The following is a 22,523-nucleotide window of genomic DNA, read 5'->3' on the forward strand; positions in this document are numbered from 1 at the left end:
AAACACCTGGTCTCTTATGTCATTTACTTATTGATTTTGAAGAGTTCTGGGCGAAAGTTATGTAAAATGAGAACATATATCTCCGAGAAGACGTCTATCAAATCATGCAAGTCTCGGAGATGAAAATAATAAGCACAAACAAAAGAAATAAAATAAGTGTCACCTAAAAGTAGCTAGGTTATGTGTGTCATGCCTAATTGGTGTCTAAGTTCTGATGGGCAAACACATGCATGCTACAGCTAAAAGTATGAGGTCTGCACATGAAAGTATGAAAACATGTCAAAACACACAGCACGACTTGACTCGACACGAAGAACCCTAAAACTCTAATGCAATACTTGACTCGGACCAAGATGGCCATCCATCCTGGCTGCTCTACGTATCCCGGCCTCGGGAAGAATCAGAATCAACGTAGTTCGATGACCTATTCTAAACTACGATGCCTAACCATCTAGAACTGCTATTCTAGACTCGATCAACTAGACTCGACTGGTTTTTAAAGCTTTTTGTACGATCGCTTAAGTTCAAGTGAATTGTAATTTTTAGGACTCTCTATATGCCCTAACTAATGCAAGTTGGTTAGCCTTAAGCTAATGCAGGTGAGCCCTACATCTTATGTGTAACTAGGTTGTGCATCCTAAGAAAAACCATGGGCTGACTAAATGCTTTCTAGTCTAGCCATCGGTTTGACTAAATGTCTAACCGACCATGACTCGATGCCTCCTAACTCTAGGGATACTCACACAACAAGACACACCATATCAATACAAATGGGACAACCTCCTAACTCTAAAACACCCCAAATATCTAGGACAAACTCCTAACTCTAAGGGAAGATCTTTTTGAAAAGGCTTTGAAGAAGTTTTGTATTTTTGAAAGGTTTGAAATGTTTATTTTTAAAGGTTTGGTTGGACTTGGGATGTGGATCCCAAGCTACACTACGTACCCTGTGGAAATGGATCAGGCCAATGTAGTTCAGAGCAGACTCTCCTAACTACACTTTTAATAACTGACATTTAGAATGTTTTGAATTTTTCAGATGTTTTTATAGTGTTTTTACTATTTTTGACACAAGAGGATAGAATCCTATCATCATAAGGGTAGGATAGACTCCTGATATCCCGCAAAGGTTGGACAGCTGCGGGGGAATTGGACAGAATCACACCTCTGCAAGGGTTGGACATCATCCTATACCTTGCAGGAGTGGATAAAAATCACATGACTTGATGAGAGGTTAGACAGAATCCTAACCCCCATGATGATATGAAAGACTCTTGAAAGACTGACTCTCTAGCTAAGGACAGACTCCTATGTTAGTGACTATGAGAAGGGCTCTAATGAGACATGACATGTCTCCTAAAACAAAAGGATAACTAGGGCCAATGAGACAAAGCTTGTCTCCAAAGGGTTTGAATTTTTCTACATGAGACATAGCCTGTCTCCTCAAGGGGGTGTGTTCAAGATAACTCTTTCATTGCCTTTGCAATGAAATGATAAATTCTAAGGGTTTCTAAAGACTATACAAGTCTATAGAGAGAGAAGAAGAAAGAAGGGGGTATTACCATGACCAGATAAATCCCTCTAAAGATGGGCTTGGGCTAACGCCTTCATCGCCACAGAACTACCCTGTTAAAATGACTATGATCCGATCGATTTGGGCCTAATCCAGAATCCAAAGCTCTGAGATCCGAAGCTCTGAGATGCCGGCCAGAAATTTGGCCGGAATTGCAACTGGAGAAGCAAGCTTTGCCTCTCTGCAACTCTCGTTCTCTGCTGCTCCTATTTTTTTATAATTAAGTATTTTTGTTGATCGGAGCTTTGGCATAAACTTCCCGGAGAAGATGATCGGAACACCTTTTCTCTTTCTTTCTCTTTCTCTCTCTCTCTTAGATTAGGAAAACCCTAATTAATTCACAAATGAGGGCTTAAATGGTATTTATAGGCAAATCTGGTTGTTGATATTAACACTCCAAGAATTTATGGGCGCGCGGTTTGCGCAGAAATTTGATGGGCGCACAACACCATTGTGTCCCATATGGCCCAAGCTCGGCCCTATTCAGGATAATTCGCCCCCCTTTTCTGCATTTGTACCACGACACCATCTCAGCTCGTTCGCTAGGCAAACGTACTCGGATTCTGACGAAATTTTGCAGGGACTTAGATGAGACCCTAAACTAGCCTAGGGTGGAGTTTGGGGTCCTACCTCACTGATTTGATGGGGTTTTGCACAAAATTGGAAGGTTTAGGACACAGTCAAAATGGGGTGTCTATAGGTGGCAGAATCCAATACGTAGACAACATATATCAGCTTTATATAGGTAAGTGATGTATTCACCCCTTTTCTTCTTTGGTCCATCACTTATGCGTAAAAAAGGGTAGTCATATTCATAAATACACCATAGGGGGTGGACGGGGAAGAAAAGGGGGCTAATATATGACTTCCTTTTGGTTATTGGGAAGAAAATGAAAGTGTTCATGGGAGCCCCATCACTCCAAACTGGCATAATGTTCTTTTAGTTCCTGTTTGGATTGCAGGCTTTTTTTGGAAAAGAAAATTTTCCAAGATTTCATGCTTTTCAATTGTTTGATAACACATTAAATAAAGTAACCGGGACCTCTAATTTGTAATGATATCTTAAAAATCTATCATTTCCTTCTAAATTGTTGTAATGAAAAAAAAAACCTAAGAAATTTTTTTCCTTAAGAAATGTTTTTCTTGCAATCCAAACAAGGCAGGGGCGCCTTATATAGCTAGAGAGAGAGAGAGAGAGATCACACGTGTCAAGTGTCATCTGCATGCAGACAAAGGCCTGCGTTTTTCAAGCCAAGGTTGTGTTTACTTACCGATCAAAAAAAAAAAAAAAAAGGTTGTGTTTACTTGTGTGTGGTGTGGTGAGGAGTCACTATCTAATAATTGTCTCTCTCCTACGTGCGACACCTGGTCCCACCGCGCATGCATCCCATCTATTTTAATTCTCATTCCTTCATTCTTCCCCTTCAGAAGTCACAACACTCCCAAGTGTCTCTCTCTCTCTCTCTCTCTCTCTCTCTCTCTCGTCTTTGATAATGGGAGACTCATCTGCTTCATACATCCACATGGTACTAAAACCCTTTTGTTATTTATTTCCCTATATCTTGTTCTTTAATCTTCATCTTATATTTCTTAATGACTCAATTCCTTTGTTGTTGATGATAATGGTGTTTAATTTAGGTGCAGCATCTAATAGAGAAGTGTCTTCTCTGTCACATGACAAAAGAAGAATGCATGGAAGCCCTCTCCAAGCATGCCAATATCATGCCAGTCATTACTTCTACAGGTGGATGTTTCTTTTTCTAATTTTTTACTTTTGACTTTCTTATTCTTCATGATTCAGGGTACCCAAGAGAAAGATTTTTTTATTTCTATTCATGGGTTTTTTTCTTCTTCTTTCTACTTTTTTAGTGTGGAAGGAGCTGGAAAAGGAGAACAAGGAGTTCTTTGAATCTTACTCTCGCATGAGAAAAGAGAAAGTTTCTGAGAATGAGACAAGGGAAGGAATCCTTAAGATGGTTTCGGAATCCTCTACAGATTCCAAAGTCTAGAACTTAAATATCCCTCTTTATGTAATCTATATCAAAATCTCTCTCATGGTGTCTAATGAAACTCCCATCTTTCCTTCCTTTGTCGTCTGGTGCACATGTCCTTTACACTAAACTGTACGTACGGAGGGCGAGAGAGAGAGAGAGAGTGCATGCATTAACCTGTTCTCTCTGTAGTGTATATGTCGTGTATAGGTTAGTCGTGGAAGGTTTTGGAAGGGAGAGAGAGAGAGAGAGTACATGCACTAACCTGTTCTCTCTGTTCACTAAGAGAGAGAGAGAGAGAGAGAGAGAGAGAGAGTACATGCACTACCCTGTTCTCTCTGTCGTGTATAGGTTAGTCGTGGAAGGTTTTGGAAGGGGGAGAGAGAGAGAGTACATGCACTAACCTGTTCTCTCTGTTCACTAAGAGAGAGAGAGAGAGAGAGAGAGAGAGAGAGAGAGAGAAAGAGAGAGAGAGAGTACATGCACTAACCTGTTCTCTCTGTTTCACTAAGAGAGAGAGAGAGAGAGAGAGAGAGAGTACATGCACTAACCTGTTCTCTCTGTAGTGTATAGGTTAGTCGTGGAAGGTTTAGAACCCTTCCAAAATAATGGGGAGTTTAGAGATGTCCCAAGTAAAAAGGGGTGTTGCCTAACCCCATCTTACCTATCATAAAAAAAAAAAAAAAAAAAGTAAAAAGGGGTGAATATATCATTTCCAAATTAAGAGGGGTTATATGTGTCCATGACAAAAAGTAGTCTTATAGTTCGACCTCTTTGCTATGGTACTTTCTGTGAACCTCCTTTAGTAATCTTAGGAAGAAAAGTAACTATTGAAAAGAGAGAGGAGAAATTGCTATACACAAAAAATACCCCAAAAACGTAATGCACAATTAAGGAAGATCTCTGACTCTCTGGTACAAAAACAGTGAATAGGCACACTAATTTGGACTTCATGTCCATACCTTTATTTATATGTGCTGTTGGTTGGATAACCGCAACAATCTCTCTCTCTCTCTCTCTCTCTCTCTCTCTCTCTCTCTCTCTCTCTCTCTGATAGATAGTGTAGTGTTCTGTATCATCTTTCTCTTTATCTAGTAAACCGGCCGGTAGGGGTAGGGGTCCCCGCCAAACTCCAGCTTACCCACCAAAAAAAAATTGGGGTTGAACTTCCGGCCTCCAAGTTGAAGAACAAAGCCCTGACCATTGAGCTAGATGCTCAATCCCCAACTCTAGTCTATTCTTGAGCCCACCGTATACGGTGTGCGTGCTTGAGACACCCATGCGCACTTGGTTCGCGCATGTGGCAGTTGTTTTTTACATTTTATTTGTTTGACATTTCTACAAAAATTATTTATGGCAAAATTTGACTATTGGATTTGGATTTTATAACCGTTGGACCTTCCACCATTGCACCAATCAATATGGGTGTTTCCCATTGTTTAACAATGGTAGCACCGTTTGAAAATCTAATGGACATTTTTCTTCCAACAGTTGAAATTTGTCTCTGAAAAGGATACATTTCTTCTGTAAAACGAATTCCTTCCGTTATTTTTAACACACAAAATCTCAGTGTAGTGATTCATATTTTCGTTTTTAATATAATTTTGCTTAGTTGTTCAATTAGGAAATAAAGATTTTTCGCCTGCGTGGTTCAACAATCTCTCCTCAAATTCTGCCGACATTGATGACTATTCAAAAATAAATTTTTTTGTCGAGATTGAATGATTGATGATGCGTCCGACTGTGGTATCTTGTATCTTGGGGATGATGGTGATGAGATATGTTGCATGATTTGCATCTCATATTCTTCTTGCAGATATTCAACTCACCTTTAAACAGTAATAGACCTAAGTGGGGGCCTGCCGGGGGATGAGACTAGGTTGGACCAAGCTTAGTGTTGGACAGGTTTAAAGGGCCTAGCCTGTTGCATTTCATCACTTCTAGAGTTATTGGCGTATTGGTTATGTAATAGAAATTGGTATCAGAAGCAGCAACCTGTAATAATCAGCCTAAGTAAACTAGGGGTGCAACTTGGGTTGGGTTCAACCTGAAAAAAGTCGGATCGGGTCGGGTTCAGGTTGAGGGTTTGGGCAACCCGACCCGAGTAAAACCTGACATTTTTTATGAGTATTTTTTGTAAGCTTAAAAACACGGGTTGGGTCGGGGCTCAACCTGGGTGGGGTTCAGGTTGGAAAAAAAGGGTTCTTCGGGTTGGAAAAAGGTTCTTCAGGTCGGGTTGGGTTGGCCTCAACCCGAACTGAGTTGCAACCCTAAGGTAAATAACTCAATGTAGTCTCTTTTTAGAAAGATAACTTGAACCGACCCTTATCATATTTTATTGAGGGACATTCAATTTATGATAATATTTCTCTAAAGTTACCACAAATCACAATCATATCATTCCCTTCTAAATTTTGGGAAGAAAATTTTTTTCTATGAAAATATTTCCATCATAAATGTGTTTCTTGCAATCCAAACAGGAATATATATGCTCTGAACTTTTGTTTTGGGCCTTAGAGAACTTATCCTATGAATATATATGCTCTGAACTTTTGGTTTGGGCCTTTAAGATTATTTCGAAATTCAAATTTCAACTGAATAGAAATGATTAGGGATTAGAATCCTTGCTAAAAGGATGAAGCAGATGGTAAGCTCTTGAGACATCTCCAATCTATATATCTCGTCCTCTTGTGGTTGGCTGGGCCCCAATAATTGCTAGCCTGCCCGGCAAATCAATGGCCCTAATCACTACCCACATGCCACATGTCATCATGAGATGCTTAAGATCACCCTGGTGACCCATTGGAACAATATCCCCATTCACCTTACAGTTGTTCCACATGTATGGTAAAGAAGAAAGCAAGGGAGAGAAAGGGAAATGATATTTCCACCCCCTTTTCAGAAAAGAAATATACAATTGGGGTGAAATGCAGTCATTTATTGGAAAAGAGAAACAAAAAAAGGGTAGAAATGCTGAAAAAAGGTGGTGGAAATATCATTTCTCCAAAGACAGACTGTTGGCATTTTTGCACCATAATCCATTCATATATGGTGGCTAGCCAAATCAACAATAAGAGCAACCCCCACATTTAGATATCATTCACTTTAAAACTATGATTGAGTATCCTAAGGCATATCACTGTTGCAAACCGTGGGACCCACAAGCACCATATATGGTTTCTAGATGGCCCATCAGATCAATGGCCCAAAAAGATACAAGAGGATCTTGGTCATTGCTGATCCAAGGCATGTCCCACCAGATGGACAGCCTAGATTAATGATCTGACTGTCCCCATGCCCAATATGCCTCATTCAGAGATCACTGCTCTTTACACACAGACCCCACCAAAGGGAAGGAGGAGATTATATAGACAACTTGTCTCTACTTGATAGATCCTCCATGCGATAGACTAATAAGCATATAATAATAACATGAGTGTTCTTAAGAAAGCATAGAACTGGAGACCTCTACACAGGGTACAGTAGTGTTTAGCTAAGATGGAATATTTATTTGCATTTCATACCATATTAAAAGTTCAAAGTCGTTGAATAACGATTCACGCATTGACCTTGGGCGCCCATCCTGCGATCACATACTGCTCCGCAGCCTCAGTCTTTTTGAATGACTCCCTCGAGAACAACAGCTACAAAAAAATTAAGAACATTGTCACCAGAAAGTACAAATGTAAGAAGGATTGAACCAGATTCTTAATTTGACTTTCTCTTCGAGTATTCAAGGAAAAATTCTAACTGAAACTCCAAATGAAGATGTGCAAAACCCCATAAAGTTGAAGTTTGAATTCACTCCTTCCTCAAGATATTACGTACTATAGAAGTCCGAGGAAGAAAGTTTTAGGAAGAGAGGGAGTTAAAAAACAATACATGACAGCAAAGGCTGCTATCTGTTCCCTCAATCTTGGGGGTTGGGTGTCCGATATTTCATGCACGTGTTGTACCCAAGACATCGACTTGAGGACTACACTAATACTCTTACCAATTTCTCAAAATCCACTAGTTTCAAGGGTTAATGTTTAGCATTTTATTTTATAACATGACTCACTACGTTGTCATTTTTATTTTTATTTCATCGTGGCTTTTTTTTTTTGAACTGGGCTTATTACATCTCAACAGTGAGCTCGTCTACATTACATCCAACGGTTAAGGCAATCCTACGAAGCAAGCACACATCCACCCCAACCCCCATGATTAGGGACATCAAAAGGTTGATGCGATGGCTTGACACTGCCTCATAACAGCTAAGAACAACCTTCAAATTGCGGACCACAATCATGGACACCACGCAAAAAAAAGAAAGTTTTAGTGATAAGTTTTACTGAACTCCTCCAACAATCTACCAATGCCCGCCTTTCCACTATTAAGATTAGAATGTGTTGGTGGTTTATTTTTTGTTTTAGTGATAAGTTTTATGGGGTATGATGTCGGTTATTATTTGGGTTATAATAGGGCCCAATTTCATTAAAGACATGATTATAATCAATTGTAAAAGGTAATTTATGGTTCCACAGGGGGCGTTATGTGAAATTACGATCGTTGATCTTGTAGAACATCATGAGACGGCGCTCATGGCCTTGGTCCCATCCCAAACAGGCACCCCATGCATAAGATAAAGGACTACAAAAATCAACAGTTTAGTTTTCCTTGATGGAACCTTGAATGAGGCTTGATAGATCAAGGGTCTAGGATTAATAGACCAAGGTGTTCTCAAGGGCTTTTGGCTCGACTTATGGTAGCCTTTCGAATGAACTGGTCTGATCATGTACACAAGGCAGAAATGGGGCCCAATGAGTGCCTTTTGGGAAGGAGAAATAAGAGCCTCTCTCGTATGGATTCTGTGGGTATATATGAAGGTAGAGATTTTGTGGGTAAGGTCAACCAAACGTAAAGAATTCTTTCACCTTCTTTTTCTCTTCTTCGTCTTCACTTCTTTACTTCTGACTTGTATCGAGGTATCAAGGCAATTATGATCTTATTTTAAGCCTCTCCCTTTCTTGCTTCTTACTCTTCATCCCATTTTCTCATTTTATGAATCACCGGGTCTGATCACGTACACAAGGCAGAAATGGGGCCCAATAAGTGCCTTTTGGAAAGGAGAATAAGAGCCCCCCTCTCTCTCAACGGGTCTGATCACGTACACAAGGCAGAAATGGGACCCAATAAGTGCCTCGCTCTCTCTCTCTCTCGGGTATGGATTTTTCCAGTATATATAAAGATAGAGATTTTGTGGGTAAGGTCAACCAAACATTAAAGAATTCTTTCACCTTCTTCTCTTCTTTGATTTATTTGACTAGTATCATGGTCTTAGGGCAATTACAATCCTATTTTAGGCCTCACCCTTTCTTGCTTCTTATTCTTCATCTTATCTTCTCATTTTATGAATTTGTAAAACCCCAATCTACGGTTTTCAAATTGTATAGCCACCATAATGGTTAGTAGCGTTATCGGACGGTGTTGTTGCATATTAAGTTCCTCTTCTGTTGAATCGAAATGTAAAAGACTAGTTAGCGATTGTGGCTGTTGTTCGAATGTGTGTCCAAGATGGAAATCAGCATCAGAATCGTGATGGCGGTATGCTGATTTGTTCCAAATGATCTACAAATTGAAGTAGTGAATTCAGCTAGTGTTTGTGCTCCTCCAAACCGTTTCCTTGTAAGTCCTCTTATTATAGATTTACTTTGTTTTTTGTATTATAATGGAGAATAAATTAGAGGGAATATCTGTGGCGTGTTTGGTCCTTTGGAGTTTCTTCTACTTCAGACGATTGCCATTAAAGTGTGGATCAAATTACCCCCAATGGTGCAAATCTATTAAGTTTTCCTGACTCCAAAGTGGAAAATTGAAGAATCTTACAAATGAAGTACCTTCTCTTAGTACATCTTATATAATACATGGATCCAAGAGAATGCTCAAAATATTAAGTGACCGAAATAATATGGATCCATCATTTAGCAATAATGTGATGTCCTTGATAATTCATAACAGACATGGGAATCATTGTGAAATGTAATAAGAACTATCACGAATTTAGCAATTGTATCAAGAAATATTCTCTTTGTAACAAGGTGATGAAAGTAGTGGAGAATATTATGATTTTCTTATGGGAACATGGAAAACCAACATGGGTCGATCTAATGAAACATAGTCATTGTGGCTTTACAAACCATACATTTAATACTTGCTGGGATCTAAATGGAAAACCAGAATGGATCAATCAAGTACCATGCAATGAAGAATGCAAGGATGTGAAAGTGAACTCCTCTTTGCAGCACTCGATATTGTGGTAACTCTCACACGAGAAGAATATCAACAGTTGGTGATAAAGGTAACTCTCAGTGCTCGTCCTATTTCTTAGTTTGTATCTTTTAGTTACCTCTCCTAAAATTTGAAAGTTCCCCCTGTTCCTTTCTTCTACTTCTATTCTTTTTCTGTTCTTTTTTTTAAAATGGTCTTCTACTTCTATTCTTAATTATCATATTCAGGCAATTCACTGTCCTAGATGGCATAAGGCAATGAAAGAAGAAATGTACGAGCTGTATGATAGTGATAGTCATAGAAGGGAGTTGTCAAATTTATGTACAAGAGGGTTCCTGGTTGTATGTGGATGTACACGGAGAAATATCTTCCAGATTGTTTGGTTGATAATCTTAAGTATTAACTTGTGGCTAAAGGTTACTACTAGACATATGGTATTGACTATGTGAAAACTTGTTCACATGTTTCCAAGCTTAGTTGTATTCATTTTAATTCTCTTCTTGCTATTCTTCATTGGTCACACTTTCGGTTAGATATTAAATACATTTCTTCGAGAGATTTGCATGAGGTAGTTAGGACCAACCGCCTACTTGCTTAGGGGGGAGTTAGATAAGGTGTGTAGATTGAAGTCAATCCATGGCTTGCAACAATTTCCACGTATTTGATTTTAGAAATTCAACAAAGCAGTGATTCCAAACCGGATGAAAAGGAATTAGAGATACCGTTTTGTTTTTGTTTTTTGTTTTTTTTTTGTTTTTGTTTTTTTTGTAAAATAAGTACGAGATGTGTTAATGGTCTATGTTGATGATTTTGTTTTGAAAGGAGATGATTCTGTGGTCATTAAAAAATTTAGGAGTATCTTGGTTCACTTTTGTATTAATGATTTCAGACTATTGCGCTACTTATGAATTGAAGTTAAATGGTTGAATCAAGGTATTAATCTATCTCGGAGATCACTTGGGAGTTGGGATGAAGCCAGTTCCCACACCTATAGAGATTAATAGCAAGCTAGGTGTGGTTGTGGGAGGACCATTATTATGCATGAGTGATAATTCAATACATACGACATTTTACATGTAATTCATATAAATATTTATATATAACATATACAGTACATTTCACATGCACTAAAATATCTTGTCGGAAACCTCCTACTAATACGCTTACGGTTTTGGTATGGTTTTCGGTGGGGATGGAAAACGAAACATTTCTATCATTCCATGTTAGTTTCAATGAAAATTTAAAACCATGATGTAGTCTTCTAAAGTGCCACAATAGAATGCAAATTTTCACATCTTGAGATTCTATCAAAGGAAGTCTAGGCCGAGAAATTATATGCAGATCTAATGAGCATATAGAAGTCAAATGGTACACATATGAAAATTGGGCTAATTCACCTTCAAACAGGAGATTTACTACAAGATATTTTACTTTTTTTTGGTGGAAATCTTGTCACGTGGAAGACTAAGAAACATGTGGTAGCACATTCAAGTGCCGAAGTGGAGTATAGAGCCATAGCACACACTACCTGTGAGTTAGTTTGGTTGTAATCCTTCTTAGAAGAATGGGGATTGAAGGTTAAAGTTCTATTGAAAGGAATAATAGAGTCTTCGAAGGTAAAGCTAAATCTTCTTATTTTTTGTTTATCAAGGCCATTGCGTTAACTATCTCTTGGGCTAGGGCTCTTCCGCTTTTCCAATTTGTTTCGGCTTTCGAACTGTGGGAGGGTTGGAGAGTAGTCCGTAATAGTAAGGAAAATGTTGATGTTATTATTCAGGCCTGGCATCCTTCCCCTGGTGGGCTCTTAAAGTTAAATTTTGATGGCTCTAGTTTGGGTAATCCTGGCCCAGCTGGGATAGGGGGTGTCCTGAGAGACTGCGCCGGAGAGGTCGTTAAGGCTTATTCTGGTCCGATCGGAACAGCAGATTCGAGTGAAGCAGAGGTAAGAGCAGTTCATCAAGGCTTTTTTGTATGGAAAGGAATAGGTTAGGCAGTTGCATTGTAGAGGGTGATTCGCTTAATGTTATAAGATGGCTCAGGGGCTCTTTCATTCCTCCGTGGAGATTTCTCCGTTTCTTTGATGAGATAAAAGACATATCGGAAGGGCTTTCGGTTTTATATCAGCATGCGAGAAGATCTGCTAATGCTATGGCAGATAAGTTGGCAAAAGATGGAGTTTCTAAGCAGGTTTTAGAGCTTTTTGATTTTTTACCGTCCTAATTGTATAATTGCGGGGTTGTATCTGTCTTTCTTGGTTTTTATCTGTGTCTTTGTTCTTGAAGGGGGACCTTCTCAGTCTTCTTTTAATGAATTCTGTTACCATTCAAAAAAAAAAAAAGGTTATAGTTCTATTGAGGTTATATTGTGATAACTAGGCAGCTACACACATTGAGAATAACCCATTTTTTAAGAGTGTTAGAATAAGTATAGTTCATAAGGGTATTATTGTCATTGTACATCCTCATCTTATATAAATAGTTTAGTGAGAGGGAGTCATTCTCTCTAACTCACTTTTCTCTTCTCTAAATCTTTCTCTCAACATGGTATTAGAGCCCTAGGGTTTCTGATCCCTAGGGATTACCTTTAGCCTCCATCTTCTCCATCCCACAATCCTAACCCTAACCCTCACCTCCATCTCTCTCTCTCACCTCCAACCCTAACCCTAATCCTAACCCTCATCTCCTCTCCCACCCCACACCCTAACCCTAACCCTAATCCTACCGTTTTGCATAGCTCGATTGACACCTATCAGTGGCAATGTCGTCTTGGTCACCCTTCTCTTCAGCGCCTTCCTTTGTTTCTTCTTCTGTCTCTTCATTCCAGTGCGAGACTTGTGAACTCGGGAAGCACCACCGGGTGTCCTTTCCTTCCCGAGTAGTTAATCGAGTTGATAGTCATTTTCTTTTAGTTCATTCAGATGTATGGGGACCCTCTAGGGTCACGTCAAATAATGGATTTAGGTATTTCGTAGTTTTTATTGATGACTATTCGCGTCTGACATGGGTGTATTTGTTGAAAAACCGCTCTCAGGTCTTCACTGCTTTTCAGAATTTCCATGTTGAAATAAAGAATTAGTTTAATTGCAATATTAAATGTCTTCGTACTGATAATGCTCGTGAATTTTTCTCTTCCACGCATGGGTTTCATGATAATCTTTCATCTCATGGAATTCTTCACCAATCCTCCTATGCCTACACGTCACAGAAGAATGGTGTCCCTGAAAGGAAATTAAGGTATTTAATTGATGTTACTCAAACCTTCATGTTTCAGATGCGAGTCCCTAAGTCATTTTGGGGGGAGGCTGTCTTAACATTATGTTTTCTTGCGAATCGCCTTCCCTCTTTTGTCCTTCGTGGATCCTCTCCCTTTCAGGTCTTATACCCTCAGCAGGATCCATTCCCTCTCACCCCCCAGGTCTTTGGGTGTGTTTGCTTTGTCCATCATCTAGGTCCTGGACGGGACAAGCTCGATCCTCGGTCGGAACGGTGTGTCTTTTTGGTTACTCTAGAACTCAAAAAGGCTACCGTTGTTATAGTCCTCGACTACGTTAATGGTTTGTGTCAGTTGGTGTTACCTTTTTTGAATCTGAGGCATTCTTTAACCCTTCATCTGCCCCTATTACAAGTCCATTTGAACCTGAGGCCCCATTATCTCTTCTTTCGATTCCTGACTTGGTTCAAATACCCTCACAGCCTCCTACGATGGATGATCCGCCGCCATCATCTTTCATACCAGTGGCTCCACCACCAGTTACCAAACACTATCGGCGAACGTCTGCAGAAAGATGGACCTCCACCTCCTTCACTCGGACCATCGCCTTCAGCTGTCGAGGTCCCTGACTTGCCTACTCAGGTATCTTCTTTACCCTCCTCTGTCATTGCTTCCGACTCTCCTATTGCATCTCGCACTCGATCTCATTCTACAACACATCCTATCTCTCATTTTGTTTCTTACGATCGTCTGACTCCTTCTTTCCAAGCCTTTTATATCGTCCTTGTCTTATGTTGTGTTACCACAATCATTACAGGAGGCTCTCCAACATCCAGGCTGGCGCGCTGCTATGGATCTAGAAATGGGCGCACTCCGTTCGAACCAAACATGGGATCTAGTTCCTCTTCCTGCTGGGACCCGACCAGTAGGCTGTCGTTGGGTGTTCTCCATCAAGTATTTACTTGATGGGACAATTGAAAGGTTGAAGGCCCGTTTGGTTGCCAAGGGTTATACTCAAACCTACCATGAGACATTCTCACCAGTTGCGAAGATTCCTTCAGTTCGAGTGATACTCTCCATGGCAGTTAATAATGGTTGGGCCCTACATCAGTTAGACGTCAAGAATGCCTTTTTATATGGCGACCTTCAGGAGGAAGTTTATATGGAGCAGCCTCCAGGATATGCTACTCAGGGGGAGATGTCCTCCGTTGTTTGTCGCCTTAAGAAATCACTGTATGGCTTGAAACAATCTCCACAGGCATGGTTTGGTAGATTTGGTGAGGCTGTCATGCGTTTTGGGCTTAGACAGTGTGCAGTAGACCATTCAGTGTTCAGTGTTCTGCAGGGTGTATTCTGTTGATTGTGTATGTTGACGACATCATCATTATAGGTAGTGACTCAGGGGGGATACAGAGATTGAAGACTTTCTCATAAAAAGAGTTTGGTACAAAGGACTTGGGCCGTCTCAGATACTTTCTTGGGATAGAGGAGCATATTCCTCTCATGGGATATCTCTATCACAGAGGAAATATGTGTTGGACTTACTGGAAGAAACATGAAACCTTGGAGTAAAACCTGTATCTGCACTTATGGATCCCAATGTAAAGCTAATTCCAGAGAGGGGATCTGTTGGAAAACTCGGGCAGGTATAGAAGACTGGTAGGTAAGCTCATATACCTCACAGTCACTCGCCCAGATATATCTTATGTTGTAGGGGTGGTTAGTCCGTACATGAGCTCCCCACGTATCTCACACTGGAATGCAGTAATACAAATTCTTAAATACCTAAGAGGTACACCTGGAAAATGTCTATTATTCAAGAGACATGGTCATATGCGAATTGAAGGATTCTCTGATGTTGATTGGGATGGGTCTCCTGCAGATAGGAGATCAACTACTGGGTATTGTACCTTTGTAGGGGTAACCTAGTATCGTGGAAGAGCAAAAAGCAGGATGTCATTACCAAGTCTAGTGCTGAGGCAGAATACAGAGCGATAGCACACACGAGTACAGAGATTATCTGGTTGAGATCGCTTTTATCTGAGATTTGGGTCGTATCTACATCTCCTTCATAGTTGTATTGTGATAATAAGGCTGCTATCTACATTGCAACAAATCCGGTCTTTCATGAACACACCAAACACATCGAAGTCGATTGCACTTCATTCGTCAGAGGTTTCAGAAAGGAGAAATTTGTACTGTCTTTACTCGGTCTACAGATCAGTTGGCTGATATGTTCACAAAGCCATTAAGTAAAGCAAAGTTGAGTGATATTTGTAACAAGCTACGAATGTATAATTTATGCATTCCAGCTTGAGGGGGAGTGTTAGAATAAGTATAGTTCATTAGGGTATTATTGTCAATGTACATCTCCTCTTATATAAATAGTTTAGTGAGAGGGAGTCATTCTCTCTAACTCACTTGTCTCTTCTCTAAATCTTTCTCTCAACAAAGAGGAACAAATACTTAGATTGACCTCAATTTTGTTAGTGATGTAGTTTTTTCTTCTTTATTATTTTTTTTAAAGTAAAATTTTAATAAAGGAAAAAAAAGTGTCAACACCCTACACTTAGTCATAGTACCAGTTGGCTGATATTTTCACCAAAGCAATAAGCTTCCAAGTAGATTAGACTTCCTTTGTTTCAAGCTCGACAAGGAAGATATCTATGCTCCATCTTGAGGGGAAGTGTTAGTTTAGAATGTGTTTTTAGTGATTTAATTTCTGTTTTAGCGAATAGTTTTATAGGTTACAATGTATATTGTGGTATGGGAGATGATAGTGATTCTTATTTTTATCTCCTTTATTATAAAGGTATGGATTTTGTGCTCGAGGCCAATCAAACCCTAAAGAATTCTTTCATCTCTCTGTTCTCCTCCTTTTCTTCCTTTCTCTTGCAGCTCCTCTTCTTATTCTTCTTTTTCTTCTTAACTTCTTTACTTTTGAGTTGTGTCATTCACCGAACAGCTCACAGCCTTAGCCACCAAGGTAAAAAGGAAAGGAGACAACAGGTCCCCCTGGTGAAGCCCAAGAATTCCTTGGGTGACCCATACACCAGCATGCGGAACAATACAGAGGAGATACAATTACACATCCACCCCCTCTAACGGGCTCCAAACCCATGTCACATCACATAAATTGAGGAAATCCTATACAACCTGATCATATGATTTCTTCATATCAACCTTTGACAAGATGCCTTGCCTTCCCCTTCTTTTAGGTTCTTAAGCAAACCCTAGCAAAGCCATGATTTTGTACCATAAATCGATTTACATCAGTGTGACCAAATATTCATATTGTTGAAAATGACAATGTCAGGATAATTATCATCTTTGGAAGGATAAAAAGCCTAAATTGGTAAATTCATCCAACTTAGATCATGGAAATGAAAAGTAATCTACCTTGTTGCCTCACAACCAAGGAGGCGGAGCTATTTTGGGCACCAAGTGACCATTCTAGCCATAGGGGTCCTCTGGCGTTGTCCATGGTGGACCTTCTAGAGGAGGTATGAATGAAAACAATCTTAAAAAAAACAAAGAAAAATCAAGAATTGGAGCCTAAGGGATAGCCAGTAATGAATCACATTGAGCAAGTCACCTTCAATACACAACTGAATGCCTTTTTCGTTGTGTAACAAAATGTTGTCAAATTACTAAATTAGTCTAGTGTATAGTGCCCACATGGCTCTTACACCTACATACAAGAAATGGTTCAAATATAAACAAAAAGGAAAAAAGAAATTCTCATTAGCACAGAGTCGATTAGAATTACTTAATTTTTTAGAACAATAATATAGACATTGGCCTACAAAAGCGAAGCAAGAAAGGACTGTCCTTTATTCATTCGTAAGCATTTATAGAGAATATATAGATTTTACCGTTAGAAAAAAAAGAACAGATAGATCTACAGAAGCGATATTTCACCAGTACAACTTGTACAAATGAAACTACTTCAAATAGGAAAGGGCACAGAAGCTTTATTACCTTGATGTAGTTATGGACGTAAGTCAAATTCTCCGGGATAGTCCAGCTTTTGAAATGGCCAAGAGCAACTTTCAGATGGTGCAGCTTAGGCGCAAGACTCAGATCAGCTGCACAAATATTTTCGCCACTAATGTATGGGCCCTGCCGAAAGAGAACACTGATCAATGTTCCTACAAATGGATAAAAATGAAATATCATTTTATAAACATAAAATAGTTAAAGAAAACAGTATGGGCCCTGCCCAACTCAATCTAAACAAAGGAAAAAAGAAAGGAAAAGAATGTGACCAAAAGTGGGCCCAAGGTAATTGTATTGGTGATATCACCATTATTCTATCATGCTTCTTTTATGAGGCTAAGAAGAGAAACAAGTCTCACAAATCTCACGTACTGCAGTGAGAGAAGAATTTAAAGGGATTATGGATCATAATTATGTTTTACAGATTTCAGTGATTTTAGGATGCATTAATGTGTTTAGACAAACTCGATGCGATTAAAACAAGATGCAACTTAGCAAGCACTAATTATGTTTAAGGAAACACAAAACTATTAAATCAAGATGCAAGTATTTTTGTTGAGTCATAAACGACCAATTTTACTGGAATCATTTTCCATGTTTATGGCATTGTGAGTGAGGTTTTGAATTTCGGTTTTGGTCGGTATGGCAACGGAAACATTTCGGTTTCGGTTGGAAAATTCAATGGAAGAAATCTTGCAAACTTACAAAAGAGTATGGTTCATGGAAACATATGCAAATAATGGACTTTTAAGATGAAACTTCGGAATGTGCTAGAATAGGCACAAATACATTCTCAAACATCATCACATAAGAAAAAAAACCCATAATGGTTTGCCAAGATAAAAAATCTAGTGACAAGTACAAACATCAAAAGCCCATGTTTGTCAGTCTAATAATTTAGTACATACCACAACATTTCATATGTAATTTATATATATATATATATATATATATATATATATATATATAATTATGTAACACATATTGATATAGTATACCACTTATACACTTATGGTTTTGGTTTTGCTATGCGTTTTGATTTCTGTATGTGCTTCAATGGGTATGAAAATGAAAACACTTTTGAGTTTCATAGATGAGTATGATCTTTAATAGATCAAGGGTTGAGAATTCATATGAGATTTTACGGTTTTAGGAGAAACTTATACATTTCTTATGAGTGTTTTAGGTGGATTATTAGAAGATATTTTTATCCACTGCAGAAACTTGGAGTTTTTGCACTAAGTTTTTACCTCTTGTTTCATCTATCCTTATTTGATTAGCTTGATTGACCCTATGGCTTGTCACTTTCCTATTTTCTGCAATTCTACTACTCTATGAGGGTCGCAAGTAACACAGTGTCAGAAGCTATATCTGAACCTATAGATAAACTTGAACTTGAATGTGGACTTCTACAGTGTCCCAAGTAGCCAATAGTGACTGCCAAATTACCAAAAGTTTCAGAGAGAACATGAACCAACTGCCATATTCTCTGATATCTTTGCAGACTTCTTTCGACATTACTATCTCAGCTTTGAGTGTGTGGAGTCAAGGACAGATCCACGTGAACACCATATCAAAGTGCCCAAAGTGCATTTAGAAGGATTAGTCTTTCCCAAGCAATCAAACAATTATGTTACTGTGGCTAGCTCTACATACATGTCCTTTGAGATGCTCATCCAACGCATGTAATTCATCAAGCAACGCCTGCTCCGAGCCATCATTGGGATCCTTGCTTTTCAAAAACTTGACAAAAGAAAAAAATATCTTCAATCCTCTGCAATGCCAATTGAACTAAAATCAGTGAAATGCATTTTCATGCTTTCAGGACAAATGCAGCTATACTGGAAATTTCACAACAAAGTATTGCCGTTCAATAAGATACTACTTGTAATATTATGAAGATCTCAAAAGCAAACTGCATGTAGGAATCAATGTCCATTTTCATACACAATCAAGTGGAAAAAATCACTTTTAAACCACTTAATTTGCTCTATATATAATAAATTATATCAAGATTGCACACTTTATATATATAAACAGGAGATTCTTCAGCAAACCTCAACCGTTTTCTACAAGGAGTCCGACTTATAGTGGATAACTTTGATAACTTCATGCCAAAAAAAATCTTAATGGTTGAATCAGTTTGGCAAAGTAGTGTTTAAAAATCTGTAGTGACTTCAGTCATGTTTAATGGCCACATAAGTTTTATCAAAGTAGTGTCTAAATAGCTGCAGTGATTTTGTTCATGTTTATGTCATTGATAAGGCCATTCACCCACGTCGGGGTCAAAGGCACATGACTTAATGTGTAAGATTTTCCATAAAGTGTTCTCCGTATGTATTTAGCAATGATTTCTTGTTTTGTTGTTCTTTCATATTTCTAAATGTCATTGGAGTGTAGAATGCAACCAAAAGGGTTTTCCATTTCAAACCAAGTTAATCATAGACTTTGTAGAGTGATGCCTATCCATCAAGAAGTGCAATATGCAAATAAAAGTCAAAATGACGAAAAAGTATGGCCAAATGAGTGCATGGAGGTGTTTCTGAAAGTCTTTAGAGCATCCAAAAATGAAGAAAAGCTTCAAGGAATAAACATCAAAATGCAACATTTACAGAAATTAAACAGCTTCCTATTAAGTGGGTCGTATATAAGCCATTTATCAACCTATTTGATCCAAATATGGAATGCTTACCAGGTCTTTATTTTAATAGAATATGGAATGTTCGGCAAGCAAGAAGCGGATTAAGGAGATAGCAAGGAGTTTCTTGTATTGGGCTACATCCATTGCCTGGCTCAGATATTTGTCAGGTGACCAAACTATTTGGATGGCATAGTAATGGATCTGAATTCTGAAGTTTGATTGCATGTTTTGGTCCAACTACGAATAGATATCAATTGTTGTAGGGTCTGGAAACATATTATTGTAGAACTTTTAAGGGTTTCCATTTGGGCTAATCCCACTAACTCGTTCCACTGTGTTGTAGTTCTTGATTGATTTAGTAAATTTGGTCCGGATATGCTATATAGTATATACAATGTTCAGTTTTACCAAACCCAAAAACTAATAATTGGAAGATTAAAAGGTAAAAGTTTGGGGATGACTTTCTTGTACAGGAATAGCATCCTCCTGCGCAGGGAATGCTAAAATTAAACTTTGATGGCTAAAGTTTGGGTAATCCAGGTCCAGCGGGTATAGGGGGAGTCCTTAGAGATTCTGGAGGGGGGGATGTGTGGGCGTTTTCAAGGCCCATCGGGACTGCAGATGCAAGCAAAGCTGAAGCGCAAGCTGTTCATCAGGGGATAGAAGGTTTGGCGAAGGAGGATCTAAATAGGGTAATGGTTGAGGGCGACTCTCTTAATACCATAAGATGGCTAAGAGGCTCTCTTGTCTCGCCGTGGAGATTTGCTCATTTATTTGATGGGATCAAGGACAAAATTTGCGATTCATTGATGATTTTCTTCCATGTTCGAAGATCAGCAAATAGAGTGGCCGATCAGTTGGCTAGGGAAGAATTCGTCAAGCAAAACTTGGAGTTGTTCGATTTTTTTCCTCCGTGATGTCTTTACTTCTTCTTTTTTTCCGTCTTTCTTTTGTATATTCCTGTTCTCTTGTATCATCTTGGTCATCTCTTTTTAAAATGAAATTTGCTACAATTAAAAAAAAAGGTAAAAGTTTAACACAGAAACCTTATCACCATTAACTGTTAAATCCATTGTACACTGATCACTTTTGACACAATGCAAAGTAAAAATTGAAAAAAGAAAAGAAAAATACAGAGAATGAAAACCAGATTAGCAGACCAATTACAAATTCATTAAAAAAAAAAAACCAATATAAATGAACACTAGAAAACAATAATTTATAAAAAAATATGTATTAAAATTAAAAAGTGACCCAGCATTACATTTAATACAGAATTAGTGTGACAAACAAAATATTCAAGAGCACAAATGAGAGTAATATTATACCCAAGGTTTTAAATTTCGGTTTCGGTCATCATCAAAACAGAAACATTTCGGTTCCGGTGTGAAATTTTAGCAGAATGAAATCTTGTAAAATCACGAAAACATTTCGGTACAAAATCACGGCTGAAATCCAGATAAGATTCTTCACCACTAGTTTTTCTTTTTATTTTGTGTCATTTTTTTATAAATAAGGAACTTCGTTGTTCTTCTCTTTTCTACAGGTGGAGTTGATTTTTGTCAGGGTATCTATAAAACTGTCGACATTTCGACAAAAACTTTCCCTTTTTTACTTGAAAAGTTGCATGTTTCGGGACGAACTCTGAAAATTTCAGGCGAAATCTGGTATTTTTCTGAAACCAAATGGATTTCGTTTCGGTAGCGGCCGAAATCAAAATATTTCAGCCGAAACACTGAAATTTAAAACCATGATTATACATGAACATTATAAAAAAACAATAGAAAAAATCAAATCCATAGGAATTAGAGAATGATTCTCACACTGATGCAAATTCAGGAGGAGTAACCAATGAAGGATCTGGGTATTTCTCTTCAATAATCTGCGTAATGACATCAGAATCCGGGACCCATTTATCGTCGAATTTCAACAAAGGTACCTTTCCTTCAGGACTAATCTCCAAAAACCTAATCAACCCATATCCAAATCAATCAAAAGAACAAAAACCCACTAAAGAAATCATGAATTTTCCAAACAGAAAGCTAAAAAAATTCATACCATTGAGGCTTGTCACTGAAATTGATCAAGATAGCATTGTAAGGGAGATGTTTCTCTTCTAAAGTTAGAAGAACCCTTTGACAAAAAGGGCCTAAAAAACAAAATGAATTAAAAAAAAAAAAACCAATAGAAGGAGAATCAAAAAGAGAAAAAAGAGGAGAGTGGGGAACTTACAGTCGCCGAGGACATCAGGAGCACCAACTGCGGCCTTGACACAGATTTCAAGAGGCTCAGCAGTAGCCATTAGAGGGTGAAATATTTGCTCTTTGCGTAGTTAGAGAAGAAGGTTTGATAGAAATGAGAACGTATGGAATGACAATGTGGGTTTTAAAGAGCACAAGAGGTGGTGGTGGTGGGGTTTTAAAAGTGCATGCTCTCTCTCTCTCTCCTGAACTTTCCAGAGAGGGGACCCCACACTTTCCCTGTTTGGATTGAAGGAAAAATATTTCTTAAGAAAAATTATTCTAGTAATTTTTTATTTTTTTTTTACAATTTTGAGGGATTAAAATAGGGAAATGATATCAGCACAATAATGTTTTGTTATTTTCACAATGTAGCTTGTCTTTTAGTATTTAAAGAGGTGTCAAAAGGTTATTACATTTTCCAAAAAGCTCTAACAATCCATTTAGAAGGAGGAAAACACTTTGAAAACGGGATCTGGTGTGGAAAATAAAAACAGGAGTGATATGACCTATGATTAGTTAATGGAAGTGGCTCCAATGGTCCAGTTTTTTTTTTTTTTTTTTCTGTTTTTCACAAAATGGGATCCCGTTTTGCTAGC

General features: G+C 38.4%; 2 protein-coding genes across 2 annotated transcripts; one reads left to right on the plus strand and one right to left on the minus strand.

Moving 5' to 3' along the window:
- The first annotated feature begins 2,987 nt into the window (after positions 1-2,987).
- On the plus strand, positions 2,988-3,659 carry LOC143848275 (uncharacterized). Its single transcript, XM_077357175.1, has 3 exons — positions 2,988-3,099; positions 3,212-3,317; positions 3,443-3,659. The coding sequence occupies exons 1-3, from the start codon at positions 3,067-3,069 to the stop codon at positions 3,580-3,582; spliced, it is 279 nt and encodes a 92-aa protein (XP_077213290.1). The 5' UTR covers positions 2,988-3,066; the 3' UTR covers positions 3,583-3,659.
- Positions 3,660-6,947: 3,288 nt separating this feature from the next.
- LOC143848274 (glutathione S-transferase DHAR2-like) lies at positions 6,948-22,074 on the minus strand. The gene is made up of 6 exons (XM_077357174.1): positions 21,917-22,074; positions 21,743-21,833; positions 21,508-21,651; positions 18,700-18,817; positions 17,026-17,166; positions 6,948-7,208 (listed from the first exon to the last, which is right to left on the minus strand). Exons 1-6 carry the CDS (start codon positions 21,984-21,986, stop codon positions 7,122-7,124), a joined length of 651 nt encoding a protein of 216 aa, XP_077213289.1. The 5' UTR covers positions 21,987-22,074; the 3' UTR covers positions 6,948-7,121.
- Positions 22,075-22,523: the final 449 nt, after the last annotated feature.

The sequence above is a fragment of the Tasmannia lanceolata genome, unplaced genomic scaffold, assembly GCF_043159265.1.
Source record: "Tasmannia lanceolata isolate RefF3 unplaced genomic scaffold, GAP_Taslan_0.1 ptg000016l, whole genome shotgun sequence".
NCBI lineage: Eukaryota > Viridiplantae > Streptophyta > Magnoliopsida > Canellales > Winteraceae > Tasmannia > Tasmannia lanceolata.